The sequence below is a fragment of the Pelobates fuscus genome, chromosome 9 (genome assembly GCF_036172605.1).
Source record: "Pelobates fuscus isolate aPelFus1 chromosome 9, aPelFus1.pri, whole genome shotgun sequence".
Classification (NCBI taxonomy): Eukaryota; Metazoa; Chordata; class Amphibia; order Anura; family Pelobatidae; genus Pelobates; species Pelobates fuscus.
Genome location: NC_086325.1, coordinates 152,394,488 through 152,421,229, shown reverse-complemented (window position 1 = coordinate 152,421,229; position 26,742 = coordinate 152,394,488). Strand labels below are relative to the sequence as shown.

The 26,742-nt window shown below is 42.3% G+C and overlaps 1 protein-coding gene across 1 annotated transcript in view; it reads right to left on the bottom strand.

Moving 5' to 3' along the window:
* LOC134573201 (uncharacterized) overlaps positions 1 to 26,742 on the bottom strand; it is a 159,920-nt gene that overhangs the window by 20,643 nt on the left and 112,535 nt on the right. The window contains exon 6 of the mRNA XM_063432782.1: positions 12,532 to 12,591. Within this exon, the coding sequence (XP_063288852.1) occupies positions 12,532 to 12,591 (60 nt within the window). The remainder of the gene's footprint in view (positions 1 to 12,531; positions 12,592 to 26,742) is intronic.

The following is a 26,742-nucleotide window of genomic DNA, read 5'->3' as shown; positions in this document are numbered from 1 at the left end:
AGAATAGGGACTGTTCCCCCTACATAGGGTCACTTGGCAGATTTGGATTGACACCTGTCCTCAGAGACCCTGATACACACTGACACCGAGCAGAATAGGGAATATTCACTAAATGCCAATCATTGTTATACGGGGGAATATTCAGTAAATAAGGATAAGGGGGGGACCCAACTGTCCTCTCCCCCGCCCCCACCCGAGAGCGGTGGTTGAGGGCCATAAAATTAATGAGGGGGGGACCTACTGTATGATGTTGAATCGACCAGGTAGTGTAAGGGTTACACCTGCTTCACAGTGACAGACAAAACTCCACGTTTAACACACCACAAACAACCGCAAACAGTCCATTTCAACAGCCGCAAACTCCCCATTTGCACAAGGTTGGATACCAAGCTAGCCATGTCCCGTTCCTTGTCCTCACTGATGTCATTGAAGGTCTCTTCCTCCACCCAGCCACGTACAACACCAAGGGTCTCCGAAAGGTGACAACAAGCCCCCTGGGACATCTGCTGTGTTTGGTCTTCCACCTCCTCAAAGCCACCTTCCTCCTCTGACTCCTCTTCTTCAGACTCCTCTCTCTGCGTTGCCTCTCTCTGCATTATTATAAGGTGTGTTAAGTAGTACTATTCTTATCAGTTTAATCCCTGTTGCGTCCCCTATCAGGGGACGTGTATATGGCATCGATTTTAGGAACCATGAGATGGAAAAAGATGCTTGGTCTGTCCTCCTAACTGGAGACTGTGTTGCTGTTTGGGTGGCAGGGGGAGCCATTTATAAATTACCCACTGCCAAGGTACATTTGAATTGTGGAGCGGGGCACGGAAACGTGGAGGTGTGGATGATGCAGGCAGGACCTACCCGCTGACGTTATTTTGGGCAACGACCTGGGGAGCTGACTTCAGCTTTTGTTCCTCAAACCGCAGTACAAGAGGCGTATCCGGTTGTGAGCCGGCAGCAGGCCCGCACCTCAGCTCCGCCTAACCACTCTGAGGCTCAGGTAAGCAATGTAACCCCCATGCCCAATGTCACGCCCTGGACATCCCCCCTAGAATTCGGTTCTGAAGTGGCCCTAGATCCCTCCCTGCAGATCTACAAAGATCGTATTAATAAAGACCAGGCAGGATTAGAAGGGGAAAGGTACACCTGGGACAAGGGGCTGCTGTACCGGCACACAGAAAAAATAGTGTTCGGATCCATTCCCTTACCCATAAAGCAATTGATAGTGCCGAGAAAATATAGACTGGAGTTATTACACATCGCCCACGACAATCCCCTGTCTGGGCACTTAAGGATCAGCCGTACTGAGCACAGGCTGACCCAGAACGTCAATAAAAACAATAAAAAAGGCTGCGCACACAAAATAAAGTCCAATTAAAAGGAAAGGAAAAAGTCCAACAGTTTTTTCTTACAAGTGTCCTTGGTTGATGAGGTCTTCTACTATTGTAGTGGTTCCACTTGTTATGAAAGATAAAAAGAGAAAGAAGGGCAACCAATGGTGTAGTATGTAAAATTCAAATGTAGGCGTAAAAAATAATAGTATAAAACTCACATTTACCAGAGCTAATGTCCAGCTCTGGAGTTAAGCACGTACAGCGGTTTAATCCCCGCTTATGGGATATACAGCAGGTTCCTCTTCGTGAATGGTATCCAATTCTCGGGATAAAAGAAACAGCCAATAGTGCTCACTGTGTGGCAGTATTGATAAAATAATAAAAGAATGTACTTACAAAGTAAGAGCAGACCCACTGCTCTATGATGACAGCTTGGGTGGATTGATCCCCACCTGAGGATTTCTTTAAGTGCAGGAAACTTCCAGGAACTTTCAAGGTTTCTTATAAAACCAGTAAAAATAAATAAAATAACAATAAAAGGCCAGGGTAAAAAACAAAGGTTATGTGTCTATAAAAAAGATAATTGGCACAAACAAATGACCAAAAATGCTTTAATATATAAAAAACACAATATTTAAATTTCCATAACGCGTTTCATCACAAAAGGACTTTTTCAAATTGTGACGAAACGCGTTATGGAAATTTAAATAGTGTGTTTTTTATATATTAAAGCATTTTTGGTCATTTGTTTGTGCCAATTATCTTTTTTATAGACACATAACCTTTGTTTTTTTTACCCTGGCCTTTTATTGTTATTTTATTTATTTTTACTGGTTTTATAAGAAACCTTGAAAGTTCCTGGAAGTTTCCTGCACTTAAAGAAATCCTCAGGTGGGGATCAATCCACCCAAGCTGTCATCATAGAGCAGTGGGTCTGCTCTTACTTTGTAAGTACATTCTTTTATTATTTTATCAATACTGCCACACAGTGAGCACTATTGGCTGTTTCTTTTATCCCGAGAATTGGATACCATTCACGGAGAGGAACCTGCTGTATATCCCATAAGCGGGGATTAAACCGCTGTACGTGCTTAACTCCAGAGCTGGACATTAGCTCTGGTAAATGTGAGTTTTATACTATTATTTTTTACGCCTACATTTGAATTTTACATACTACACCATTGGTTGCCCTTCTTTCTCTTTTTATCTTTCATAACAAGTGGAACCACTACAATAGTAGAAGACCTCATCAACCAAGGACACTTGTAAGAAAAAACTGTTGGACTTTTTCCTTTCCTTTTAATTGGACTTTATTTTGTGTGCGCAGCCTTTTTTATTGTTTTTATTTATCTTGTCTTAAAGGGTTTGAGGGATTCCCTTTTTTAAGGTTGCTGCCTAATAGTTATCTAGCACTGTCTCATTCTTTTTATTTATTATCATGACCCAGAACGTCTTCTGGCTAGGTATCTCACAGGACGTCAGGCGATACTGCCAGACCTGTGATACCTGCCAGAGGGTAGGGAAGAGGGGAGACTGATACAAAGCCCGGCTCCGTTCTCTTCCCATAATTGAGAAATCATTCAGTAGGGTAGCGGTAGATATTATAGGACCCCTGTAATGGACCGTTTCAGCAGACAAGGGGTTAAAATCCGTTTAGGCGATATGCCCCTTTCTGAGAGACAGGCACAGCTACTGCAGAACACCAAACTCCCGAACTGGATACAAAATAGCACTCCAAACTGGGACCTCACGAATAGCTGCTAGCAGACGAACAGGAAAAGCAGACATCAGCTTACACTCCTAGCAATCAATCTCCAGCAGCATACAGTGAATCCCCCCAAGAACGAGACAAGGCTCCGTGTTGAGGGTCAAGCAGTGGTCTGAAGTGCTGGCACACCCAGCCTGGTTTTTATTACGGTTGTGCACATACAGGACACACCCAGGGGGAGGCATAAAATAACCAATCAAGTAACAGTACAACCCACACATCCCCTCCCCTCAGATAAACAGTTAACATAATTATTACATACAGTAAAAATACAGTTTCCACACATACTCTGTAACTTTAAAACATACATCACATTCACATAAAAATACATATCCACAATCAATCCATTCAGGGGAACAACATATTAAAAATTGGCATGAATCAGACCAGGGGTTCAAAAATTAGTAAAAGTATCTTTTGGGCCCTGGCTGGCAGCATGGCAAAATCTGGCTCACACAGGTTTTACAGAGGCCTCTATCCTGGAGAAAATGGGGGGAAGTAATTCAATTATCCAGGGATAGAGGCAGACTCCATTGAGCACATGGTTACACAAAGACAGTAAAACACTTTAAAATACATGAAGTTACTTTTTATACATAACACACAGACATGTAACATATCCCCAGATAGCTGGGATCTGAACGCACAAAACTAGCGAACAGCGCGGAGATCCCATTCACACAGTTCAATTGCCATGGAGCTAAAGTCTTTCCCTCGGTCCCATCTCCACCTGCCATCTGTGTGTGTCTCCAGGACAAATCTATGAGGTCCACTACCTCAGGTACCTCTGGCTGGTGGAGGAGAGGGAGGCCGGTTGCCTCCACTCCCCAGGACGCTGGTTGCTGTAAGGTGGAGGGATCCACCATCACCTCCTCCTGGAAATCAGGCTGCCGCTGGGAAGAGAGACCGGTTGTCTCCTCTTTGGCTAAACAGCCCGGTCGCTGGGGGCAGGACCGACCATCCCTACCCCCTGTGCTGTATGTGCAGAGACCACGGTCCCATCTGCACAGTTGTGGGGCTTACTGTCTCCCCCTGGTACATTAAGCTGCCGCTGGGGAGAGGGGGTAACCAGCTCCTCTCCCATACATACTTCCAGCCACGGGGAGGGAGACCGACTGTCTCTGCTCCCAATACAGAGTCCTGCTGCTGGGGAAAGGAGACTGGGCTCTCTATTCCCGGTAGGACACTCTGCCGCTGGGGAATGGAGACTGGGCCTCCCAATTCCCTGTATATCACACTGCCGCTGGGGATCTGAGCCGACCGCCCAGCATCTCTGTAGCTCACCTTGCCGCTGGGAAGGGAGGACGCTGCTCTCCTCTCCCTGCAAGGTACACTGCTGCTGGGGGACAGGACCACTTGTCTCTGCCCCCTGTAACTCAGCCTGCCGCTTGGGAATGGAGCTTGGGCTCCCAATTCCCTGCAATACCGGTGGAGAGACCTTGGTCCCATCTCCACCTGCCGCCTGGGGTTCCTCCCAGTAAATCTCAACAATATCTTCCCAGCTGAATGGGTCTGGAACTGGATCTGTCTTCTTGCTGTCCTGCTGAATCTTCTCAATGGAGTGGAAGAGACCTCGGTAGTCCTGCTCCAGTTCCCACTCCATGTTTGCTAGGTGAAGCAGGTCTTGCCCTACCTCATGGGGGTCATCCCAGTCATGCCTAGCCTCCCTTGTGTAGAAAATGTCCTGAAGTCTGGTCTGCGCAGGGCTCCCGAAGTCCGTCTCTGCAAAGGACTCCCATAACAAGCCAGGACCATCAAACTCCTCTCCCTCTGGCTTGTCATGCTCGGCTGTCCAGGGTATATACTGTGCCATATACCACCAGAGTGCCTGGTAGGCATCTTCCAGCCAAATCTCCTGCCATACTCGGAGCTCCAATTCCTTCACCCATTCCTCCAGGGGCTGCTCTCCCAGGAAGGGCATCCGCAGGGCCACTTGCTTCTGCAACCGCTGCTCTTCACTGGGGAGACTCTCACCCTGCTGGTATTGTACATTATCCAGGGCCTGGTACCAGATGCTTTTCCTTAATGCATCCTGGCGATCCAGGTCCTCCTCCTCGTATAACATGCTGGTTCCATTCTGTTGCTTTTAGAGTCGCTGTACTGGGACATGCGTTGCCCCCACTTGTAAATCCAAAGAAATGGTGTTTCCTGTAGCTGTCCTTCTGGCTGTAGGAACGATCCCGCCGCTTGCCACCAATTGTAACGGACCGTTTCAGCAGACAAGGGGTTAAAATCCGTTTAGGCGATATGCCCCTTTCTGAGAGAAAGGCACAGCTACTGCAGAACACCAAACTCCCGAACAGGATACAAAATAGCACTCCAAACTGGAACCTCACGAATAGCTGCTAGCAGACGAACAGGAAAAGCAGACATCAGCTTACACTCCTAGCAATCAATCTCCAGCAGCATACAGTGAATCCCCCCAAGAACGAGACAAGGCTCCGTGTTGAGGGTCAAGCAGTGGTCTGAGGTGCTGGCACACCCAGCCTGGTTTTTATTACAGTTGTGCACATACAGGACACACCCAAGGGAGGCATAAAATAACCAATCAAGTAGCAGTACAACCCACACATCCCCTCCCCTCAGATAAACAGTTAACATAATTATTACATACAGTAAAAATACAGTTTCCACACATACTCTGTAACTTTAAAACCATATATCACATTCACATAAAAATACATATCCACAATCAATCCATTCAGGGGAACAACATATTAAAAATTGGCATGAATCAGACCAGGGGTTCAAAAATTAGTAAAAGTATCTTTTGGGCCCTGGCTGGCAGCATGGCAAAATCTGGCTCACACAGGTTTTACAGAGGCCTCTATCCTGGAGACAATGGGGGGAAGTAATCCAATTATCCAGGGATAGAGGCAGACTCCATTGAGCACATGGCAACACTTTAAAATACATAAAGTTACTTTTTATACATAACACACAGACATGTAACATATCCCCAGATAGCTGGGATCTGAACGCACAAAACTACCGAACAGCGTGCAGATCCCATTCACACAGTTCAATTGCCATGGAGCTAAAGTCTTTCCCATAGTCTTTCATTACATGAATAGGCTCCATGGCATAGCTATCTGGGGGTATCACCGCTCACACAGGGCAAGTACCGAATGGCCCCACTGTGTTCAAAGGGCCAGAATGAGTGACATGCACTCTGCCAGGGCCGAATAAGTTTTTTTAAAAGGGCCCAATCTCCCAGGGACCATAATCACATGGCAAGAGGCTGGCAAGCAGTCCTCTCCAGGCCCAAGTGGCGAAGGGCACTTCGTCACAACCCCTATCCAAGCCCAGCCCCTCCGGCAAGAAATAATTACTGACCGTGGTGGACTATGCCACCAGGTACCCAGAAGCAATAGCTTTGACTAATGTGCACGCAGAGACGGCAGCGGATGCCCTGATGCGAATATTTTCCCGGGTGGGATTTCCCAAGGAAATTATTTTGGATAGGGTCACCCAGTTTACCGCCAAAGTTGCACAACAACTCTGGAAGATATGTGGGGTTCAGCAAATACTGAACTCCGCTTATCACCCCCAGTCCAATGGGCTCTGTGAACGGTTTAATGGAACACTTAAACAGATGATCCGTACGTTCATAGACACTCAGACTTGGAAAGGTTCCTACCCCACTTGATGTTTGCCTATAGGGAAGTACCTCAGGAATCCACCGGGTTCCACGAGCGCACGGAAGAGGTAACTGTGATCTGTGCACCTGCCACTGAAGATTATGATAATTTGCCACTCCCAGATCTCCTAGACCAATAGGGCCAGAGCGGAGACCTGGGAGAAGTACAGTTAGCCCCCAGGAGCGAACCCAGGTCCCAGGACAAGGGGGCCACGTTTCCCAACCTACCTGGGTACACTCCATTAACCACTCACAAAGTTGAAACCCTAGACCAGACCCCCCTTCGCCAAACCGCCTATCCCATACCCGAAGCAGTTAAAGAAAATATACGGAAATGCTGCAGTTCAGGGTGATAGAACACTCTGACAGCCCCTGGGCCTCCTCGGTAGTACTAGTACCGAAACGGGATGGCACGACCTGTTTCTGTGTGGACTACCGGAGGCTAAACGATAAAACAACCTCAGACGCCTACCCTATGCCCCGGATAGACGAGCTCCTAGACAAAATGGCCAGAGGCCAGTACCTCACCACAATAGATCTGTGCAAGGGGTACTGGCAAATTCCATTAGCCGAGGACGCCATCTCCAAGTCGGCATTTGTCACCCCGTTTGACCTGTATCAGTTTAAGGTCATGCCATTCGGGATGAAGAATGCCCCGGCTAACTTTCAGAGGATGGTAGATCGGCTACTGGATGGGTTTCAGGAGTATGCCTGCGCCTACTTGGATGATATAGCCATTTTTAGCTGCTGCTGCTGGGCCGAACACCTGACCCACATAGGACCCGTACTAGACCGGATTAGGGAGGCCGGACTGACCCTAAAGCCCTGTTAGTGCCATATAGGAATGGCAGAAGTTCAATCCTTAGGGCACAGGGTCGGGAGCCTGCTACAGAAACCAGAACCCACTAAAATAGAGGCAGTCGCCAAGTGGCCAACCCCCCGCACTAAAACCCAGGTCCTCGCATTCCTGGGTACCGCAGGGTACTACAGGAAATTCATAGCTAATTACAGCACCCTAGCTAAACCTCTCACGGATCTAACACATAAAAACCTCCCCAAGATAGTAGTATGGGCCTCAGGGTGTGAACAGACCTTCCAACAGCTCAAGACGGCGCTCATTAAATTACCTGTACTTTCTGCTCCTGATCCAACTAAACGCTTTCTCGTCCATACAGATGCTTCTATGTTTGGATTGGGAGCAGTACTGAGCCAAGTCGGAGCAGATGGCGGCGAGCAACCCGGGGCTTATCTAAGCCAGAAACTTTTATCCAGGGAAGTAGATACACTGCAATTGAAAAGGAGTGCCTGGCGGTGGTGTGTGCCCTCAAAAAGCTGCAACCTTACTTGTATGGACAACTGTTTACCTTACTCACAGATCACAACCCGTTGGTGTGGCTGAACAGAGTGTCAGGAGACAATGCCAGGCTGTTGCGCTGGAGTTTGGCGCTACAGCCTTTAGACTTTACAATTCACTATCGCCCTGGGAAGCAAAATGGCAATGCTGACGGGTTATCCAGACAAACAGACCTTGAACAGTGATCTGTGAGTACTCCTCCGGACATCCCCAATTCGATCCTGGCCTGCTTCAGGACGTCCTGTAAGCCTGGGTACTTATGCACAAAGCGTTGTACGATCAGATTACACACATTTTCTTTTTAAAGGCACACTATTGTGACACCAGATATGAGTGGCAAAGTGCACTGGCAGAGGTTGGCAGAATACACACTGAAGGCCTGACACCCGCTTGAAGGACACTGACTGCTATTAGCTTACAGTGAAAAACTTTTTTTTCTTTTTAAAGGCATGCAATTGTGACACCAGATTAGAGTGGCAAAGTACACTGGCAGAGGTTGGCAGAGTACACGCAGAAGGCCTGACACCCATATGCTTGCTGCTATTCTATCTATTACAGTGAAAAAAAAATGTTTGTTTTTAAATGCAAGCTATTGTGACACCAGATATGAGTGGTGGCACTGGGCAAGTGGGCACAGTATCCACTGTGAGCCTGACACAGAAGCTGGCAGGCAGGCAACTGCAATTAGATTACACAGGAAAAAAGCAGACTGATGTTCTAGCCCTAAAAAGGGCTTTTTGGGGTGCTGTCCTTACAGCAGAGATCAGATGAGTCCTTCAGGACTGTAGTGGACACTGAATACACTGAATACCCTAGCCTAGCTATCCATCAAATCATCAGCAGCTACACTTTCCCTTCACTCACTAAGAATGCAGCTTTAGTATGAATCTAAAATGGATGCTGTACAGGAGGTGGGAGGGTCTGGAAGGGAGGGTCTGCTTGCTAATTGGCTTTAATGTGTCTGCTGACCGTGAGGCACAGGGTCAACGTTTACTCAATGATGACGAATAGGGGGCGGATCGAACCGCGCATATGTTCGCCCGCCGTGGCGAATGCGAACACGCTATGTTCGCCAGCGAACCGTTCGGTACATCACTATTAAACACTATTAAACAGCCTGTGGCTGCTCACTGTTAAAAAAAAAAAATAATTAAAAAAAAGGACCTGTTGCCGCCCCCGCCTCAGTTACTTAATCCACCAATCAGAGAGTTATGAGTCAAATTACACAGCGTGGGAAAATTCCAAAGAACTTTCCCACGCTGTGTAAAATGACACAGAGCACTCTGATTGGTGGATTTAAAACCAACCAATCAGAGTGCTGTGACAGGTAAATGTAGAGACTTACCTGTCAGTCTCTTCATTTACCTGTCAGAGCACTCTGATTGGATGGCTTAAACCCACCAATCAGAGTGCTCTGAGCCTAATTGCAGGGCGGGGCAAGGCTTTATAAGCCTTCCCCCGCCCTGCAGAGCTCAGTCTGCGCGGAGCCCTCCATGGGTGAAGATGGATTATTTTTTTTTGCGCTCGTTTTTGTTTATTTTAATTTTTTTTAATTGCGTCGGTTCTTATGGATTTTTATTTGTCCTTTTTTGGGGCTGAAGAAAGAAGATTTTAGAAGAAAGAAAACATCGAATGGTAAGTTTTATTTAATTTACAGGAACTTAGTTAAAGGTCCCCCCCTCATTATTTTTAGGGTGAAGGGGATAGGTAGGGGGATATTTTTTTTTAGGGGGGAGGGGGTGACTAGGGGTTTGGGGATCCCTAGTCACCTGGGGGGAGGTAACTTTTTTATAGGACCCCCCCTTTTTACTGTAGGGCCCCCACCCACCGCTCAGGGGTGGGAGCCAGGGGGGAGGACATTAGGTCCCCCCTTATTATAATTTAGGGCCCCCACCCACCGCTCAGGGGTGGGGGCCAGGGGGGGAGGACTGTAGGTCCCCCCTTTATTTGTATTTAGGGCCCCACCCACCGCTCAGGGGTGGGGGCCAGGGGGGAGGACATTAGGTCCCCCCTTATTTTACTGTAGGGCCCCCACACGCCACTCAGGGGTGGGGGCCCGGGGAGCAATAGGACCCCCTTTAGATTAAAGGGGGGACCCTATTTTTTATTTTTTATTTGTAACAGTGAGCAGCCACAGGCTGCTCACTGTTTACTAGACATGCCCCTACTTGTGGTATAGCGAGTAGGGGCAAAATTTACTAATACTAACTAATTTTTACTTAGTATTAGTAAATTTGGCTGAAAGACCAATTTAGGTCTTTCAGCCTTTTGGTAGATAACTCCCTAATACCGTGGGAATTAGGGAGTTATCTACTAAGCGGCGGCAAAAGAGGTTCCGAAGTGCCGAATTGCCGAAGTCCCGAATTGCAAAAGTCCCAAATTTCGGAATGCCGAACTGGACCGAAAATTTTCCCCATGCACATGCCTACTTGTGAAGGCCTTTTCTCCATGCATCAGGAGTTGAGCTCAGTTTGAACAATGAAAGAGAATACCCTGCACTCCAACCCTCTCTCAAATTAATAATTCTGTTGATCCTCCTGACAGCCATGCTTTAGATTTTGATTTATGTTCTTCCAAAGCTAAAATCAAAGATTCCATCTAGTGCTATTTTATGGCTCAGCTGTATTTTTAATTTTTATGTTATTTTAAAGGACCACTCTAGGCACCCAGACCACTTCAGCTTAATGAAGTGGTCTGGGTGCCAGGTCCAGCTAGGGTTAACTAATTTTTTTATAAACATAGCAGTTTCAGAGAAACTGCTATGTTTATCAATTAGTTAAGCCTTCCCCCTAATCCTCTAGTGGCTGTCTCACTGACAGCCGCTAGAGGCGCTTGCGTGATTCTCACTGTGAAAATCACAGTGAGAGCACGCAAGCGTCCATAGGAAAGCATTATGAATGCTTTCCTATGTGACCGGCTGAATGCGCGCGCAGCTCTTGCCGCGCGTGCGCATTCAGCCGACGGGGAGGAACGGAGGCGGAGAGGAGGAGGAGAGCTCCCCGCCCAGCGCTGGAAAAAGGTAAGTTTTACCCCTTTTCCCCTTTCCAGAGCCGGGCGGGAGGGGGTCCCTGAGGGTGGGGGCACCCTCAGGGCACTCTAGTGCCAGGAAAACGAGAATGCTTTCCTGGCACTAGAGTGGTCCTTTAAGTGATTTCCCTATCCACATTTGTTTGCAGAGCACTTGTCCTACTCTTATCCCCATTTTACTTCCTTTTGCAGCTCTCTAGCCCTTTCCAGGAGTTTTTTAGAGGAATTTTTGTGGCCAAAAGTTCGGGTCGCCATTGACTTTAATGGGGTTCGGGGTCAAGTTCGAGCCCGAACACGGACTTTTTTTTCAAAGTTCGGCCGAACCCGCCAGACCCGAACATCCAGGTGTCCGCTCAACTCTACTCTTTGGTTGTCTGGTAGAGGAGCATGTGGTCTGCACTTCTGGAAGGTAGAAACCACAGTAGTCACTCCCTCTTGGTCCCGTACGCCATACTGTGGATCCATCCAATACAGACATTTTACTTCAAGTTTATAACTCTGTATTAGTTTTACTACCTAGTGTTTTACATTGTGTCCATTTAATATTTCAAATGTATAAAGTATGAATAACTGTGTTTTAAGGGGTTTGGCTAGAAAGGGGGCCATCACACAAAATCTCACTTTAGTTTGAATTCTATTCATAGCCGCTTTACTAGTTTTGCCATTCATGAAAGGAGCAGGACTTTGTTTACAACAGCTTTGAAGCTCTGTTATGCATTCAATTTACTCTCTGTGAGTTGTATTGCTGCTGAGCTCTGTTATACACTCATACACTATGCACAATGCTGTGAATTGTTATACTGTGTAGCTCTGTGAAACACCCATACACACTGCACATAATAGCGAGAGTTCTGTTGTAGTGGATCTCTGTGATGTACTCATCCATAAACAGTCTTAGTTCCTAGAGAAGAGGAACATTGTGGTAGGAAAAAGTCATCTGTGCTATAAAATGTGTCTTTTTCACCTAAAAATGTGACAGTTGGTAGGTGTACAATGCTTAGCATCCCCGCACCAAGCTCTTATAAAACCATCACTATGTTACACTGTGCCATTCAGTGTAATGGGGTTTATAAACCAGGGACCAATACAGGACATAAGAGGCTGAGTTCCTTGCTTCAGTATAAGGCCTAAGATAGGTTGGGATGCTGTTCTGATGGATAAAGGCATTTGAAAAACTGGCTATGCCAAAGAAGATTTATCAGGTGGACAAAGGACAAACCCCTATAACGTGTAACTATGGTAAAGTTGAACAATTTTTGTGCCATTTTTGTGTCCTTATCTCGTATGCAGATTATGACACCTTGTATCTTATCATGTGGATCTTTAACATATTACATATCTCCATACCTTGTTGACTACCATCCACTCCAATTAGGAATGCCATATTTACAAACTAAATCCATTCGGTGCTTACCAGAGAAAAGCTCAACAAATGTTTTCTTGCAGGCCTCGTGATTGGAGTGTCTTGGTTTTCCTGTATGGATTAAACAAAGTGGAGATTTCTGAGACCATTTGGAGAATTGACGTCTTAGTTATAACAGGTATGGATTCCTTAACAATGTAGTTGTCAATTAATACCAACACTAATGATCATCTGAAAATATAAACAGATTGACAGTGTAATTAAACCCTAAACAGCAACTAAAATGGCTCAATTTTATTCTGACAAATAACCACAGTTTCACTCATTTAGAAGGATAAATAATTATTTGCATTACTTTATTACTGGGAATTATAATTACGCTTAGGTTAATTTGGCCTGGGTTTTGTTGGCATCAAGCAGTCGTAAATAGGGTTATGCTTTTTTTTTAAATTATTATATTATTCCATGAGCAGCGGCAGTGCAGTGCCAGCGAGAGGTTGACACTGCGATGGGAATATGCAGAATTATTAGGAGCCAACAATTGCAGTAATTGGCTTATAGCCTACACGTAAATATATCTATGTTGATCTACATCGTCAATCACCAGCTCTCATTTCACTTCTTGGGGCCCTGTAATGTATCATATCTAAATGAGAGCACAGGAAGCAAGTTTATCAAATTACTAATAAATAGATCATTTAATTCTGTTCCCGGTGTTTGCAACAATGTTGGATAAACCTTTGCTTTTACTGCAAATATAGCTGGGCCATTGAGTCACTACATTGTTGTGCCATTATTTGTTTAGGTATTTACGTTTTTCCAATAAAGACAGGGGATTATTCTCTTTTAAATTATATTCTGTCAATAAAGCTATTGCAAATCTTATTTTATATATTTTTTATTCCTTAAATTCTATGTGATTAGGACTAATATCTTGGATCTTTTAACTGATTTTTAGGTACTCATTCAGATTGTATTACTTGATTTTCCTACTCTTCTATATTCCCCTTTTCACAGGCTTTCATTTTTTTCTACACATACTGGATAAAAGACTGCTTAGTAGATTTTACCTTCTTCTTAATTTAATTTGTTTTCAGGTGATATACACCTTTTTATTTTATTTTCAATCTGATTAATCAACTGTCAAAGATTCTTACCTCCTCCTGCTTGACTTCTTTCCCCTGTGGATAGGAATATACCCTCTCCCTCTGTTTTCCTGGCCTCTATAAGAAACGAAAATAAACTAATTGACAACTCATTCTAAATAAGTGATTTTCAATTACACGATCTTGATAGGAAAATAGGAAAATACTTGACAGTATGGGTGGGTGTATGCATGCATCCATAATGAAAAAAAGCAGATTATAGAGAGCGCACGGAAATTGGTAGTATAGTGGATATTCTAAGCAAATGCTTCAAATTACCATTATCCACAAGAAAAAATTAATATACAAAAAGCTGCTAGATACACCAAAAACCTTCCCAAGTTTTAAAACATCATACACGACACAAATGGATAAAAACAGTATCAGCGCTTAGTTAATATACCCCTATTTTTTGTATAGGGGTCAACAAAAGAAATTTATTAAATAAAGAGTCCCGGTAGTAATCTTAATGGGGTGCTTTCAAATGTATGCAGGGATTTGATAGTTGTAACAGTAATTGATGTAGAAAGCCTTTGTCTCTATATGTTTCCAACCTTTAATAAAAAAGATACTTTCATAGTGTAATACAGTTACAACATTTTATTTCCCATACGATAATCCCCCCATAAGTAGACCTCTTACAATAAAGAATGGTGAAACTTATTTCTAAGGTTCACAATAAAAGTGTAGAAATGCAGAATATTAGTTGGTAGATGTAAGATTACCGCTCCGTGGGTGTTAATTCCAGACCGGTCCTGTGCACTCGGATCGATCCTCACTGAGACGTCAACTAGCCAGTATTACTGCAGTCTCTCCAAATTCAAAAATCCCGCCAGAACACGATCTACGCGTTTCGCTCGTTCAAACAAGCTTTCTCAAGATACAGTTTTCTGGGGGATTGCAGTTACGTATATATCTCTAGCAATTATAAAATTTCAAGGATAGAAAATCATCTGGTGCATTTAAATTTATTTATTTATTTTTTATTTTTTAATTCTTTATTTTATTTGTGCTTGGAATAACAGTAAGCGTGCAGAGCCACAACAGCTGCTGCAAGCGTAGTCGTAGCATTGTACATTGCGGCATTTCAAAACAGCACATTTTTTATAATATGGAATTAACAAGACCTGAGGTATCATCGATTAGTAGTGATTAATAAACATGCTATAATACGAAGTAATCAAGCTTGGTAGCTAAAAGTAAGTGGCAAACACGCCAACATGCTAGTCTAGGTATGTATACAATAAAGGTTGTTGATCGTAGGATTATGCATCTGAGAAAGCGTTTCTATATATATAGAGGCCTAACTGGGTAGTCGGTAGTGCTTCAGCAGAGACATTAGAGTCACAGAGTAAATATGCTTGGTCAGTTATGTCAGTAAGTCTGTGATGTCGATCACAGTGAGACTAGTCAAGATTAAAATGTTGGTCAGTATGTAAAACTTAACAGTATAGTGTGCAGGCTATATTGACTGACCGGGTCTATTACTAAACAGATAGGCATGTTTTTGTCTACATATTCGCTAGCAGTATAGCATGCTGGCAGCTGTGGGGTATGTCGTGTGTTTACTGCCTGAGTGATATTCAAGAGCGGCAGCCTGTGAGACACCTATTAAACTCTGGCTAAGCATGTAGTGTGAGTTTGTGATGGTCTGTGTAGATCTGAGTGCCACTAGGCAAGGTGAGCTGCTCGAGCAACTTAACAACAACTTAACAAGGAAAAAGATAAGGATCACACGGGGTTTGTGTGCTGGCGCCTGAGAGTAAATAATAATAATAAAATAAAGCTGTAGGCATAACACGAGTAATACATTTCAAGCTGTTAATATCTTGATCTGTCAGGCTGTTAAGGCATCTAATATCTACCCCTGCCGGAATGTGCTATATAGTAGGCTATTATGATATTGGCCTAGGATTGCAAAGTGGCTAACTAAGCATGGAAACATAAGAGTAAAAAATCAAACAAGAAAGGTTACTAGTGTAGTGCACCAAGCATTAGAGTAGCACGAGGGAGGGAGCACTTAGTCCTAAATAAGTTCATGGTCATTAATTGGTAGTGCGGCCAGCGGCCGTTCCTCTCAGTGAAGCAGTCCAGTTTCAGCCGACAGGCAGGTATGTGCTTCGTCCCTTCTTGAGCCTGGCATGTTGCGTGCTTCAGGCACCTTGCCTGCCTGGTAAGGCGGCAGGCTCTGTTTTCCCCGACCTGTTGCTTGGTCGCTGATTTGCGTCTGTAAACGCCGGTATTCCAGGACTGTTTGGCCCCTGGGTGCTGTCGCTTGATGAGAGAGCTAGCAGGTCTCTGCTGGGGCAGTAGTTGACGCGCGGGTCTCCTCCTCCGCCTGTGTTGGAGCGTGGTCTCCCGTTGCTTCTGGAGTCGGAGCGTAGCCCCGCGCTTTGGTAGCTTGCAAGGTGTAACCCTTATCCCTCTCAGTGTTTGGGAGGGGGTCAGGCCTTTATTAGCACACGGCCCGGGATCGCACTTTAGGAAGAAGGCAGGATGCTGTCGAGGCCTATGTCTCTGGGGTGGACTGGGCCGGTTTGGTGAGCATCTTGGAGGGTGAGGTGAGTCGAGTTGCGTGTTTGCAGTTTGCGGTCTGCTCTCAACCTTCCTCCAGAAGTCCGCAAGCAGCTTGTCAAGTCGGACTTCGAGTGGCTCCAGTAGGTCTCGTGTGGTGGGGGCCTGCATAGTATCAGCCATCTTGGGGTCTCTATTGTTCTCGTCAGTGCCCTGCCAGGTAAGCAGGATTGTGTCTCGCTTATTTGAAGCAGATGTGTCCGCCATTTTGGAGGTTCCGAGCCCCACGTTGTTTGTATGCTTCGCTCGCAGAATCGGGGGTTGTGGGGTTGAGGGCACTCCGTCTGGTGGGGACCGGAATATCCCCCACCGGTCCATAGGGGGGGGAGGGAGCTGTACATACTCTTGTGCAGTTTCATGCGGCTGGCGGGAAAGCGGCCGCCATTCCCCGCCGCCAGTTGCGGTAGGCCTCGCTCTGCTGCTGCGGTTCCCGGTAGACCTGGGTGTCAATTTTGGGTGTCAGGCTCGGGGAGCGCACCCCAGTGTAGTGGTCCAGATGACCAAAGGTTTGAGGCATATCAGCTTGGATTAAACCTGGGATTGTGCGCTCGACGGCAGGAGCTCAGGCAGAGCACGACCTGTCCGCTTGCTGGTTAGGCTCCGCCCCCTAAATTTAACCACGTATTCTCTGGTTCTTGCTATATTTCCAGTCTCATAGCTATATATCGTTTTGATTAATATAGATATGCACGATTAATATAGATGTATACAATTGAAACATAAATTGTACAGCTTAAATCAATTTCTAAACATCCTAGATGGATAGTTCTAATAGATCATTCAAATCAACATAATCTTATGAGATTAGTGGAACAATTAGGTTCTAATGTTTTATACATTGAGAATTAAAAATGAATTATTAACAATTACATATTAAACATTATATGTTCTTCTCTTTTGTCCTTCAATTAAAACATAATAAAGACACAAATGTGTCCTAAACAAATCTCCACATGTAATAAGTGATAAAACAATCATGTAAATATCCGTAATTAAAACATGAGTAATAAAACTTAAATCAACTTATAAACATGATGGGTGGTTAGTTCCGTTGAACAAATTAGAATCAACTTGATTCTCCTTGATCAATGGGACAATTAGGTTCCAATCTTATATACAGTTAGGGAAACTCATAGGCGATTCATATTATTATAATTTTTCATCAGTTCAAACATAATTAGAAACGTCAGTATATCCTAGATGAATTTTTAAATTAGAAAGAGTAGTTAATTATGTCTGGTTCTTTACATCAGCCCGGTCTTATACATCTAGCAGAGCAATTAAGCTCCGATCTTTTGTGCAATAAAAATAATAAACAATGTATTTTACTAACAATTTCTATTTCACATTACCTCTCATTTTCAAGAGATAATAGGTGGGATAATACAATCATAAACGAAAAATAAATGTTCTTTTCGTCTTTATATGCTTCTGATGGTGAATATGTGCAGACATTCCTTAAAGGCACAGACTTTCTTTTTATTTAATTTATTCAGCCTGTGTGTTCTGAACTTTTCAGCCAGGGATATCTCACATATTTCAGGGTCTAATAAGGATAGGCAACCAAATATCAATAAAAACATTGAAATTAAAAAAGGACTTATAAAAAAGGGCTTGTAAAAAATATTATAGTATTGATCCTGTTAAAAAATCTGATTTCTATTATCTATATCAAATCATAAAATATGTGCTATTTCCAATTCGGCATTAAGTCCAAATGGAGTTAGGGTTTTTAAAGTGTAAATCCAATAAGTTTCTCTGTGTTTTAAACTTTTCACTAAATCTCCCCCCCTCCAGGGGACTTTGATCTTCTGGATTCCGCAATAGGATAGAGATGCTGGATTACTATTGTGGTGTGTGCTAAAATGTTCTGACAAGGAATGTTTTTCGAATTTTCTGTTAATATTATACACATGCTCTCCCAATCTTGTCTTAAGCATTCGTTTCGTTTGCCCCACATACTGTAGACCACAAGTACAGCTCAATAAGTAGATGATCTGTTTGGAATTGCAAGTTATGCATTCCTTTATTTTATATTTTTTCTTAGTGGTTGTAGATGTAAATTCTAGAGTGGCCCCAAAAGGTGGACCTACTAGTTTACATATTCTACAGGACCCACATTTAAAAAAACCTAGGTGAGAATTTAAAAAATGTTTCTCAGGAGACGGTCTAATATGGCTATGGACTAGTTTATCTTTTAACGTCGGTGCTCCCCTAAATATAATTTTGGGTTTTGGTGGTAACATTGGAGCCATTATTTGGTCTTGTTTCAACAAGTCCCAATTTCTAAGTACTGCCTTCTTGATGTAGTTAGTCTGGGCATTAAAGTTGAAGATGAGAGGACAGAAAAACTTTTCCTTATTTTCGTCTATCTTTTTCTCTCTCGGTGCTTTTTCTCCGATGCTCTATCAAGTAGATCCAAATCATACTTTTTGTCTAAAAATTGTCTTTTCACTTTTTGAATTTGGTCCCTACACACTTCTTCCTCTGTGCAATTCTTTTTGATTCTTAAAAATTGGCTGTAGGGAACCTTCTGTAACCAGGAAGGAAAATGACAGCTGGATGTTCAAATAAAGCTATTCACATCAACTAGTTTAAAAAAGGTTTTGGATTTTTACATCTCTTGTTCCACATATAAAACTAGGTCTAAAAATTTCACATGTCCTTTACTGTAGGAATATGTAAAAAACAAGTTAAAATTATTATTGTTCAGATATGTTAAAAACTCCAACAGTTCCACCTCTGTGCCGTCCCAGATAAAAAAAGCAGTCATCTATATACCGTATTTATCGGCGTATAACACGCACTTTTTTCCCCTGAAAATAGGGGGAAAATCGTGGGTGCGTGTTATACGCCGATATCCCATAATTACTTACCTGTCCTGAAGCGTGGGCCGGCTTCACAGCGCGCACCGCGGTACAGGAACTTTAATTTCAGGTTCCGGTTTCCGGCGGGACTGAAAGGAAGTGTGCACACTTCCTTTCAGTCCCGCCGGAAACCGGAACCTTAAATTAAAGTTCCTGTACCGCGGTGCGCGCTGTGAAGCCGGCCCACGCTTCAGGACAGGTAAGTAATTATGGGAGGGGAGGAAAGAACACTATGGGAGGGGAGGGGGAGGAAAGTACACTATGGGAGGGGAGGGGGAGGAAAGTACACTATGGGAGGGGAGGGGGGGGAAAGTACACTATGGGAGGGGAGGGGAGGGGAGGGGGGGAGTACACTATGGGAGGGGAGGGGGAGGAAAGTACACTATGGGAGGGGAGGGGGGGGAAGTACACTATGGGAGGGGGGAAGTACACTATGGGAGGGGAGGGGGGGGAAATACTATGGGAGGGGAGGGGGGGGAAATACTATGGGAGGGGAGGGGGGGAAATACTATGGGAGGGGAGGGGGGGAAATACTATGGGAGGGGAGGGGGGGAAATACTATGGGGGGGGAGAATACTATGGGAGGGGAGGGGGGGGAGAATACTATGGGAGGGGAGGGGGGAGAATACTATGGGAGGGGAGGGGGGAGAATACTATGGGAGGGGAGGGGGGGAAATACTATGGGAGGGGAGGGGGGGGAGAATACTATGGGGGGGAGAATACTATGGGAGGGGAGGGGGGGAGAATACTATGGGAGGGGAGGGGGGGAGAATACTATGGGAGGGGAGGGGGGGGAGAATACTATGGGAGGGGAGGGGGAAGAATACTATGGGAGGGGAGGGGGAAGAATACTATGGGAGGGGAGGGGGGGAGAATACTATGGGAGGGGAGGGGAGGAGAATACTATGGGAGGGGAGGGGGGAGAATACTATGGGAGGGGAGGGGGGGAGAATACTATGGGAGGGGAGGGGGGAGAATACTATGGGAGGGGAGGGGGGGAGAATACTATGGGAGGGGGGAATACTATGGGAGGGGGGGGAGAATACTATGGAAAGGGGGGCACTATGGGATGAGGGGGAACACTATGGGATGAGGGGGGAATACTATGGGATGAGGGGGGGGAATACTATGGGAGGGGGGAAAATTTCCTGGAATTTCTTTCTAAAAATGAGGTGCGTGTTATACGCCGGTGCGTGTTATACGCCGATAAATACGGTACCGTTTGTATAGGACTAGGTTTGCTACCCAGCAGTGCCCTTGCCAAATAAACAGCTCTTCCCAATATGACATAAAAATGTTGGCATAGCTGGGTGCAAACCTAGTCCCCATGGCATTTCCATTTATCTGTAAAAAAAAATGTCCTCCTTATACCAGAAAAAATTATGTTTCAATATAAAATCCATACATTCTAGTAGAAATTCCACCTGTTCCATGTTAAAACTCTGATTTTCATACAAAATATGTCTCATGGCTTGTATTCCTAAGTCGTGTTGAATTATGGTGTATAATGAGGTTACATCACAGGTAACTAGCCACAGACCTTTTCTCCACGTGATCCCTTGAATTGTTCTCAAGAGATCACTACTGTCTTTAAGATAAGATTTCGAGAGTTTAACAACTGGTTGTAGCAGCACGTCTATATATTGTGAGAGATTTGCTGTTAACTGAAAAATATTATTATGTACTTTAAATGTATTTAATGTGTTGATATAAATATTATAAGTTTTATTCGGATTGCTTCAAGAACACTGAAATTGAGAAGCCATACCTTGGCCTATAGAGTATTACAGACTTTCATTGTATAGGAATGGAGACCACATCTGGTTCACTTTAAGAGTGATGTTGAAGGGCTTGTTTATAGTAACCTTTGACCTAGCCTTGAAAGCCTGAATTCCTTTGAAGACTCACATTTCTACAGGCAATTATTCATTACATCATGTATATAGAAGTTCTTTGTCTTACATAGCTTGCCGCCAAATATAACGTATGACTTTAATCATAGATTTCAAATGATGCTAAGTAACTCCCCTTTTTCTAAGATAGCCACTTATTTTAAAGTAAGGCAATCTTATGTATACTCCCCTCTGTAACTGAATTTTAAACCCATAAAACTGATTGTAGTTTAGAATTCGTGGCCAATACCTTTAACATCAAAAATGGATAACATCTAGAAAATTGCTCTCTGTATTGGACAAAGAATGTTAAAGACATTTGTTATTACCAGATGGATTGTTATGTTTGAATAAACATAAGTTAACTGCAAGATATTTGATTCGATTGTTATGAAAACTGATATGTGACAAACAAAGATTTCACGGAATGCCAATTTCCTACATTTAATGGTGGAGAATGCGGGCACCAACAGCACCAACAACAGCAAACTTTTGAATTAAGCCTGAATTATGACTGCTACAAGCTACAAGAAGATTACTAGAAGAAGATAAGAAAATCACTGAAGAAAAGTTGAAATTGTTCCCTGAAGAAAAAGCTTTAGTACCCGGCTTGAAACAGGAGAAACACAAGTGACTGATACAGCAGGATGGCATCCCAAAAATCCTTTATTTAAACATTCAGTTTTACTATGCGAAAATAGAGTTGCGCAGGGGAAAAATCGTTCGAACGTGGAAATGCTCAGTACTGACGGAAGAATATGACGATAATATATTGATAATATATTATAATTTTGACGATAATAATTGAGATGACAATCTGGATCCTTTTATCCATACTTTATTTATGAAGAAATAAATGTTATGACGAATTGCAGATCGAAGATGGCATTTCGGAGGATTCTCAAGAAATAACTACATATTCCAAAAAGTATTCTTCCATCAGATGATGCGCACACCTGTGGAAATCAAATACTTCAAGGGTATGTGTCTTTAACATGTCTGTAGAAGTTGCTCATATGTATATTGAAACAAATTGTATTAACTGTTTAGTTAATTATGGATTGGCAGCAAAAGACTGCTGTCAAATGTAACAGGATCTGTCTGTAAAAGAGTTAATCCTGAAAACGCTATTGTGTATTGAAATGGTTAGACAGATTAACTGGTAATGAGCAAAGCAATGTGGTTAAAAGGGAAAGAAAAAGTTGCATTACTGGCAAAAGGCTTTCTGGAAACTAAAGATTCTATAAAGGAATGGTGTCAACTTAAAAAGACCAGTAATTGTTATGTTTGTAATACATCGAAACAAAAAAAGAAATGTGTTGTTAAAAACAATTGAAAAATATATGTGTTGTTGCAAGGTCTAGTAATTTACCTAGCCCCTAGTTAAACTGTAAATCTCTTTAAAAGTGTTAAACGAAGGAAATCGCCCCCCATGGCTCTCTTTTGAGAGTGCATTGGATGCAACATTAGTTGAAACAAAAACTCAGACTCTCGGCAGTTGTTGAAAGGATTAAGTAATGTCAAGGAAATTAAGATTTTAATATAATGAAAGAAATGCTTAAGAATCAGACTGATCTGTTAGACAGAACCCTTAAACAATTTCTTACATGTCCAAGATTAGACTTTGTTACTAATTTTGACAATTTGCAAAAATTGTTAGTCTGGGGAATGTTACAGATATTTTGTGGAAAAATCTGAAAGATTTGGATTCTAGTTTGGAAGTAGAAGTTGTGTGAAAAGGGCAGAAGAGAAGAAAAGATATAGGAAAATGGGGAAATTGTGCAAGAAAAAGGGTCAGATGGATACTCTCAGATTAGCCAGATTGATTAAAAATGTGTCTAAATATGATGAGCAGAGAGGACCTTTTTACAATATGAGGGTTTTTGAAGGTGAAATGAATAAAATAAAAATTTAGTGATGTGGTAGCCACCAGATGTCGTTTGATCTGGCTGCCAGCCTCATTAAGTAAAGGGGTTAAAAATTAACTCATTGATGTGTTGGAGGATAAAGAATGTGAAAAGCCCAGAGTTTAGTTGCAGGGATTGTTTCCAAATATATTGCTAATGGTTGTACAGTGTGCAACTGGTTTGAATAGTTTTGAATTTTCTATTTTTGATTAATTTAAATGGAGAAAATTATGATATACATGTTTGTGCTAATTTAAGGAATAAGGCATGGAATTTGATTACTGACACAAAACAGTCTACTATGTCTAAAGAGTAACATAGGCAGAGTGTTAGTGAATATGTCTCTATAACATCAGGGTAACCAAATGAGCTAGATTAAGAGATGTTGCTGCTATGAAAATTATGAAATCCTTGCAATTGTTAAAAAGGAAAAACACAGGAATAACTAAAATGTTGCACAGACACACTTTTGTCTAGGGATACTTCAGCAGGACTGGCCCCTATTAAAAATGTGTCTAGTGAAGAAGGTAGAAGGAGAAATGAGGTTATTAATTGAATATGGTAATTTTAGAGTGAGGTTTAAGGAAAGACCACAAAATTAACAAAATTACCAGGGTACTAAAAACTATTCGGCCACACCCCAAGATAGATATTATAGGGTTTTATTAGAGTAATTCTATGGTATGCTATAATTGCAACCAATAAGGTCATGTTAGGAGATATTGTCCTAAATATGAAGAAAAAACTTACCCAGTGAAAGGGAAAGAAAATTGAATTTCCCAGACCATAAGAATCTACAGAGAGTGGCAGCTGTAAAAACAGAGCATACATCTTCAACCAACCCCCCCTCACATATCAAATTCATGTGAAGAGTGTATACTGATGTTAAATGCCATTGAAATTCAGCAAGTGAAATCTGCCTAAACTCACCAATAAATAGGGATGTGAAACCCCTAGCTATTATCAGATCTATCATGCTGATAACGAAGTGAAGATGGGCGACCATATATTTATGGAAGACTAGAGGGAAAAATAACAGAGTTTTATTAGAAACAGGAGCAGGAATGACTCTAATAAAACACGCTTGCCTTTAAAAATGTAAGTTATTAAATTTGGTTTTATGGCAAGCTTTAGGTGAGAGCAAAACAGGTTGAGTGGTTAAACCTAATAATTTAAGATAGTTTAGTCATGATATAACTGTAAAACAGAGTGAAGTGTCACCTTCTATACAACAAGATGATGAGGTTGTACCATATCTTAAAACTAAATACCCCACAGTGTGCTCTAAGTCTAAACAAGAGTGTGGGATAGTGAATTTGCAAGTTGTAATTGTAGTTCTAGACCCCCTGCAGTTAAACAATATAAGATCCCAAAGAATAAGAAGAAGGTGTGAATCAGGTGATAAAAGCATTGGTATCTCAAGGAGTGTTGAGAGTGGGTAATTCCAAATGTAAGTCACCATTTGGCTAATAATCAAGCCAATGGCACTTATGGTTTAATTGTAGACACGTATGTGGTGAATAAGTAAATCTCATCAGATATCATGGCGCAAATAGATGCTAATGTTAAGTACTTTCTGTATTGGATATAGTCAATGTGTTCTTTTCTATACCATTCAATCCAGATAGCTAGTATCGCTATGCTTTTACCTTTAAAAATCATCAATATCTGTTCCAGGTGTTGCTACAGGGCTTCCACTCCTCGCCAGCTTACTTTCATAAAGCAATGGCTCAAGTATTGGAACCCCTGGGGTATGGGAATAAGATTTTGCAATATATTGATGATCTGTTAAGTTCAAACAGTAACACGGGAAGAGCATGAGCAGATACTGTGTGATAATTGTCAAACACTGGCAGATAATGGGTTAAAACTGAACACATTCAAAGTGCAGATCTTGAAGGAAAGATTTACTTTCCTAGGAGTTAATATAGATCCAAAATGTAAAACACCATGTACAGCAAGGGTTAAAGCATTGCAGCAATTGCCAAGGCCAATGACAGTGTATCATCTACAGAAATGTTTAGGCTTGATAAATGTTAGCAGAGAATTTATATATGATATGGCAGGGATAGCAAAACCCTTATGCAATATGCTAAAATATAAAAGATAAGATCATCTGGACAGGGGAAGCTGAAAAGAGTTAAATCTGTTAAAAGATGCTCTCACATAAGCGCCTGTGCTAGCTGCTCCCATTGAAACAGTACCATATATTGTTCAATGTTACGCAGGTGTCTCTTCATTAATAGCAGTTTAATGCAAAGGTAGCATGAATCTTTACGAATACTGGGATAGTTTTCTAAAATTATGTATCCAGTGGAAAGAGGAATGTTTTCCTGTGTAAACAGCTCATGGCTGTATGATGAGCTTTAGAAGCAACACAACACAAGGCAGGATTTGGACAGATAAATTTACAAACCCCCCAAATATCTAAAACTGTTACAAAATTGTTGTGAGTTAGGAGTATATAGCCAGAGGGTAGCTCATTGAATATTGAAGTTACAAAATAAACCACCCAGGGTAGAAACCAGTAAAAGCTACGTTATTCCTGATTTGATGTCAGAAGGAAATGGAAATATAATCCAGATCTCCTTTTGAGAAGCAAATAATACAAGGGATTTCTAGTTTGTATGTGGAGGGACGAGATTTTATGTTGATGGATCACATCACACAGGTTATGTCATATATGACGATTAAACAAAAGAATTGCAAAGATAGACTGCCAGGCCATATGTCAGCTCAGAAAGCGGAGTTAGAGTCTGTAAAGAAAGTTCTAGAAATAACAGTATACGACCCAGTGAATATAATCAGTGACAGCAGTTATGTAGTTAAAGCTTTAACACTTCACCTCCCAATATGGAGAAAAGAGGAATGGTAGATTATCAGGATAAAGCTTTAAAACATGCAGGTATTCTGGCAGAACTGTTTAATTATGAAAAAAAAAAAAAAAAAAAAAAAGGGTTTAACTTGTTGTTGTGAAACAGACTTGTAGATCAGGAATCAAAGGAAACTTTGTTTGAGGAGTTGTAATACTACTGTGTAATGAGTGCAACTGTTAGTAAAAGACAAATAACAAATACCCTATAAGATCAGATAGAGAATGAAAGGATGTAGCTTTCAGTATAGAAAGAATGGATCTAGATACTGAAACTGGCATGTACAGGGTTAAACACAATGAAACACAAACATTTGTACCTAGTGGCTTATTACAAGGGCTGATTGTATTCAATCATAGTACACAGGGCATTTGGGTACAGGACAACTATTTAAGGTCCTGCAAAATAAATTGTATCATCCTAATTTAAAACAAAAAGTGTATAAATATATTGCAGAAGTGTCTCATATGTGTTCAATTAATCCAAGACCTAAATACAAGAAACCAAAATTGCAGAGAGTTCCTTTGGCAAAAATACCATGGTACTCTATATAAATTAATTTCTAAATTAAAATGAATAAAATAAAATAGAAATAAAAATGCTTTAAGATAAGAGTAATTGGTTAACATATTTACCAGGAGTATTAATGTCTATTCCTGCAAATCCAAACTCAAGTGTCACCTCATGAGTTAGTGACATGTAGAACTATGTAATCACTTTCCCTAATAAACCTTTTGTTCCAAGTTACAGCAGAACATGCTGAATAGTTGAAAGTATTACAGGAACATCTATTGTTAGAATTGAAGTTTGCTACTTCGAATGTCGTCCCTTATGGTAAACTATGTGTTAAAGTTGTACAGCGCTACGGCATCTGATGGCGCTATATATGTAAAAATAAATTAAATACATATAAAGAAGTAACACAGGGAAATTATGCAGATATGTTTAAGCCAGGTTATAAGGCAATGGTAAATCATTTAAAACACCAGGTCTATGAAAAGCAA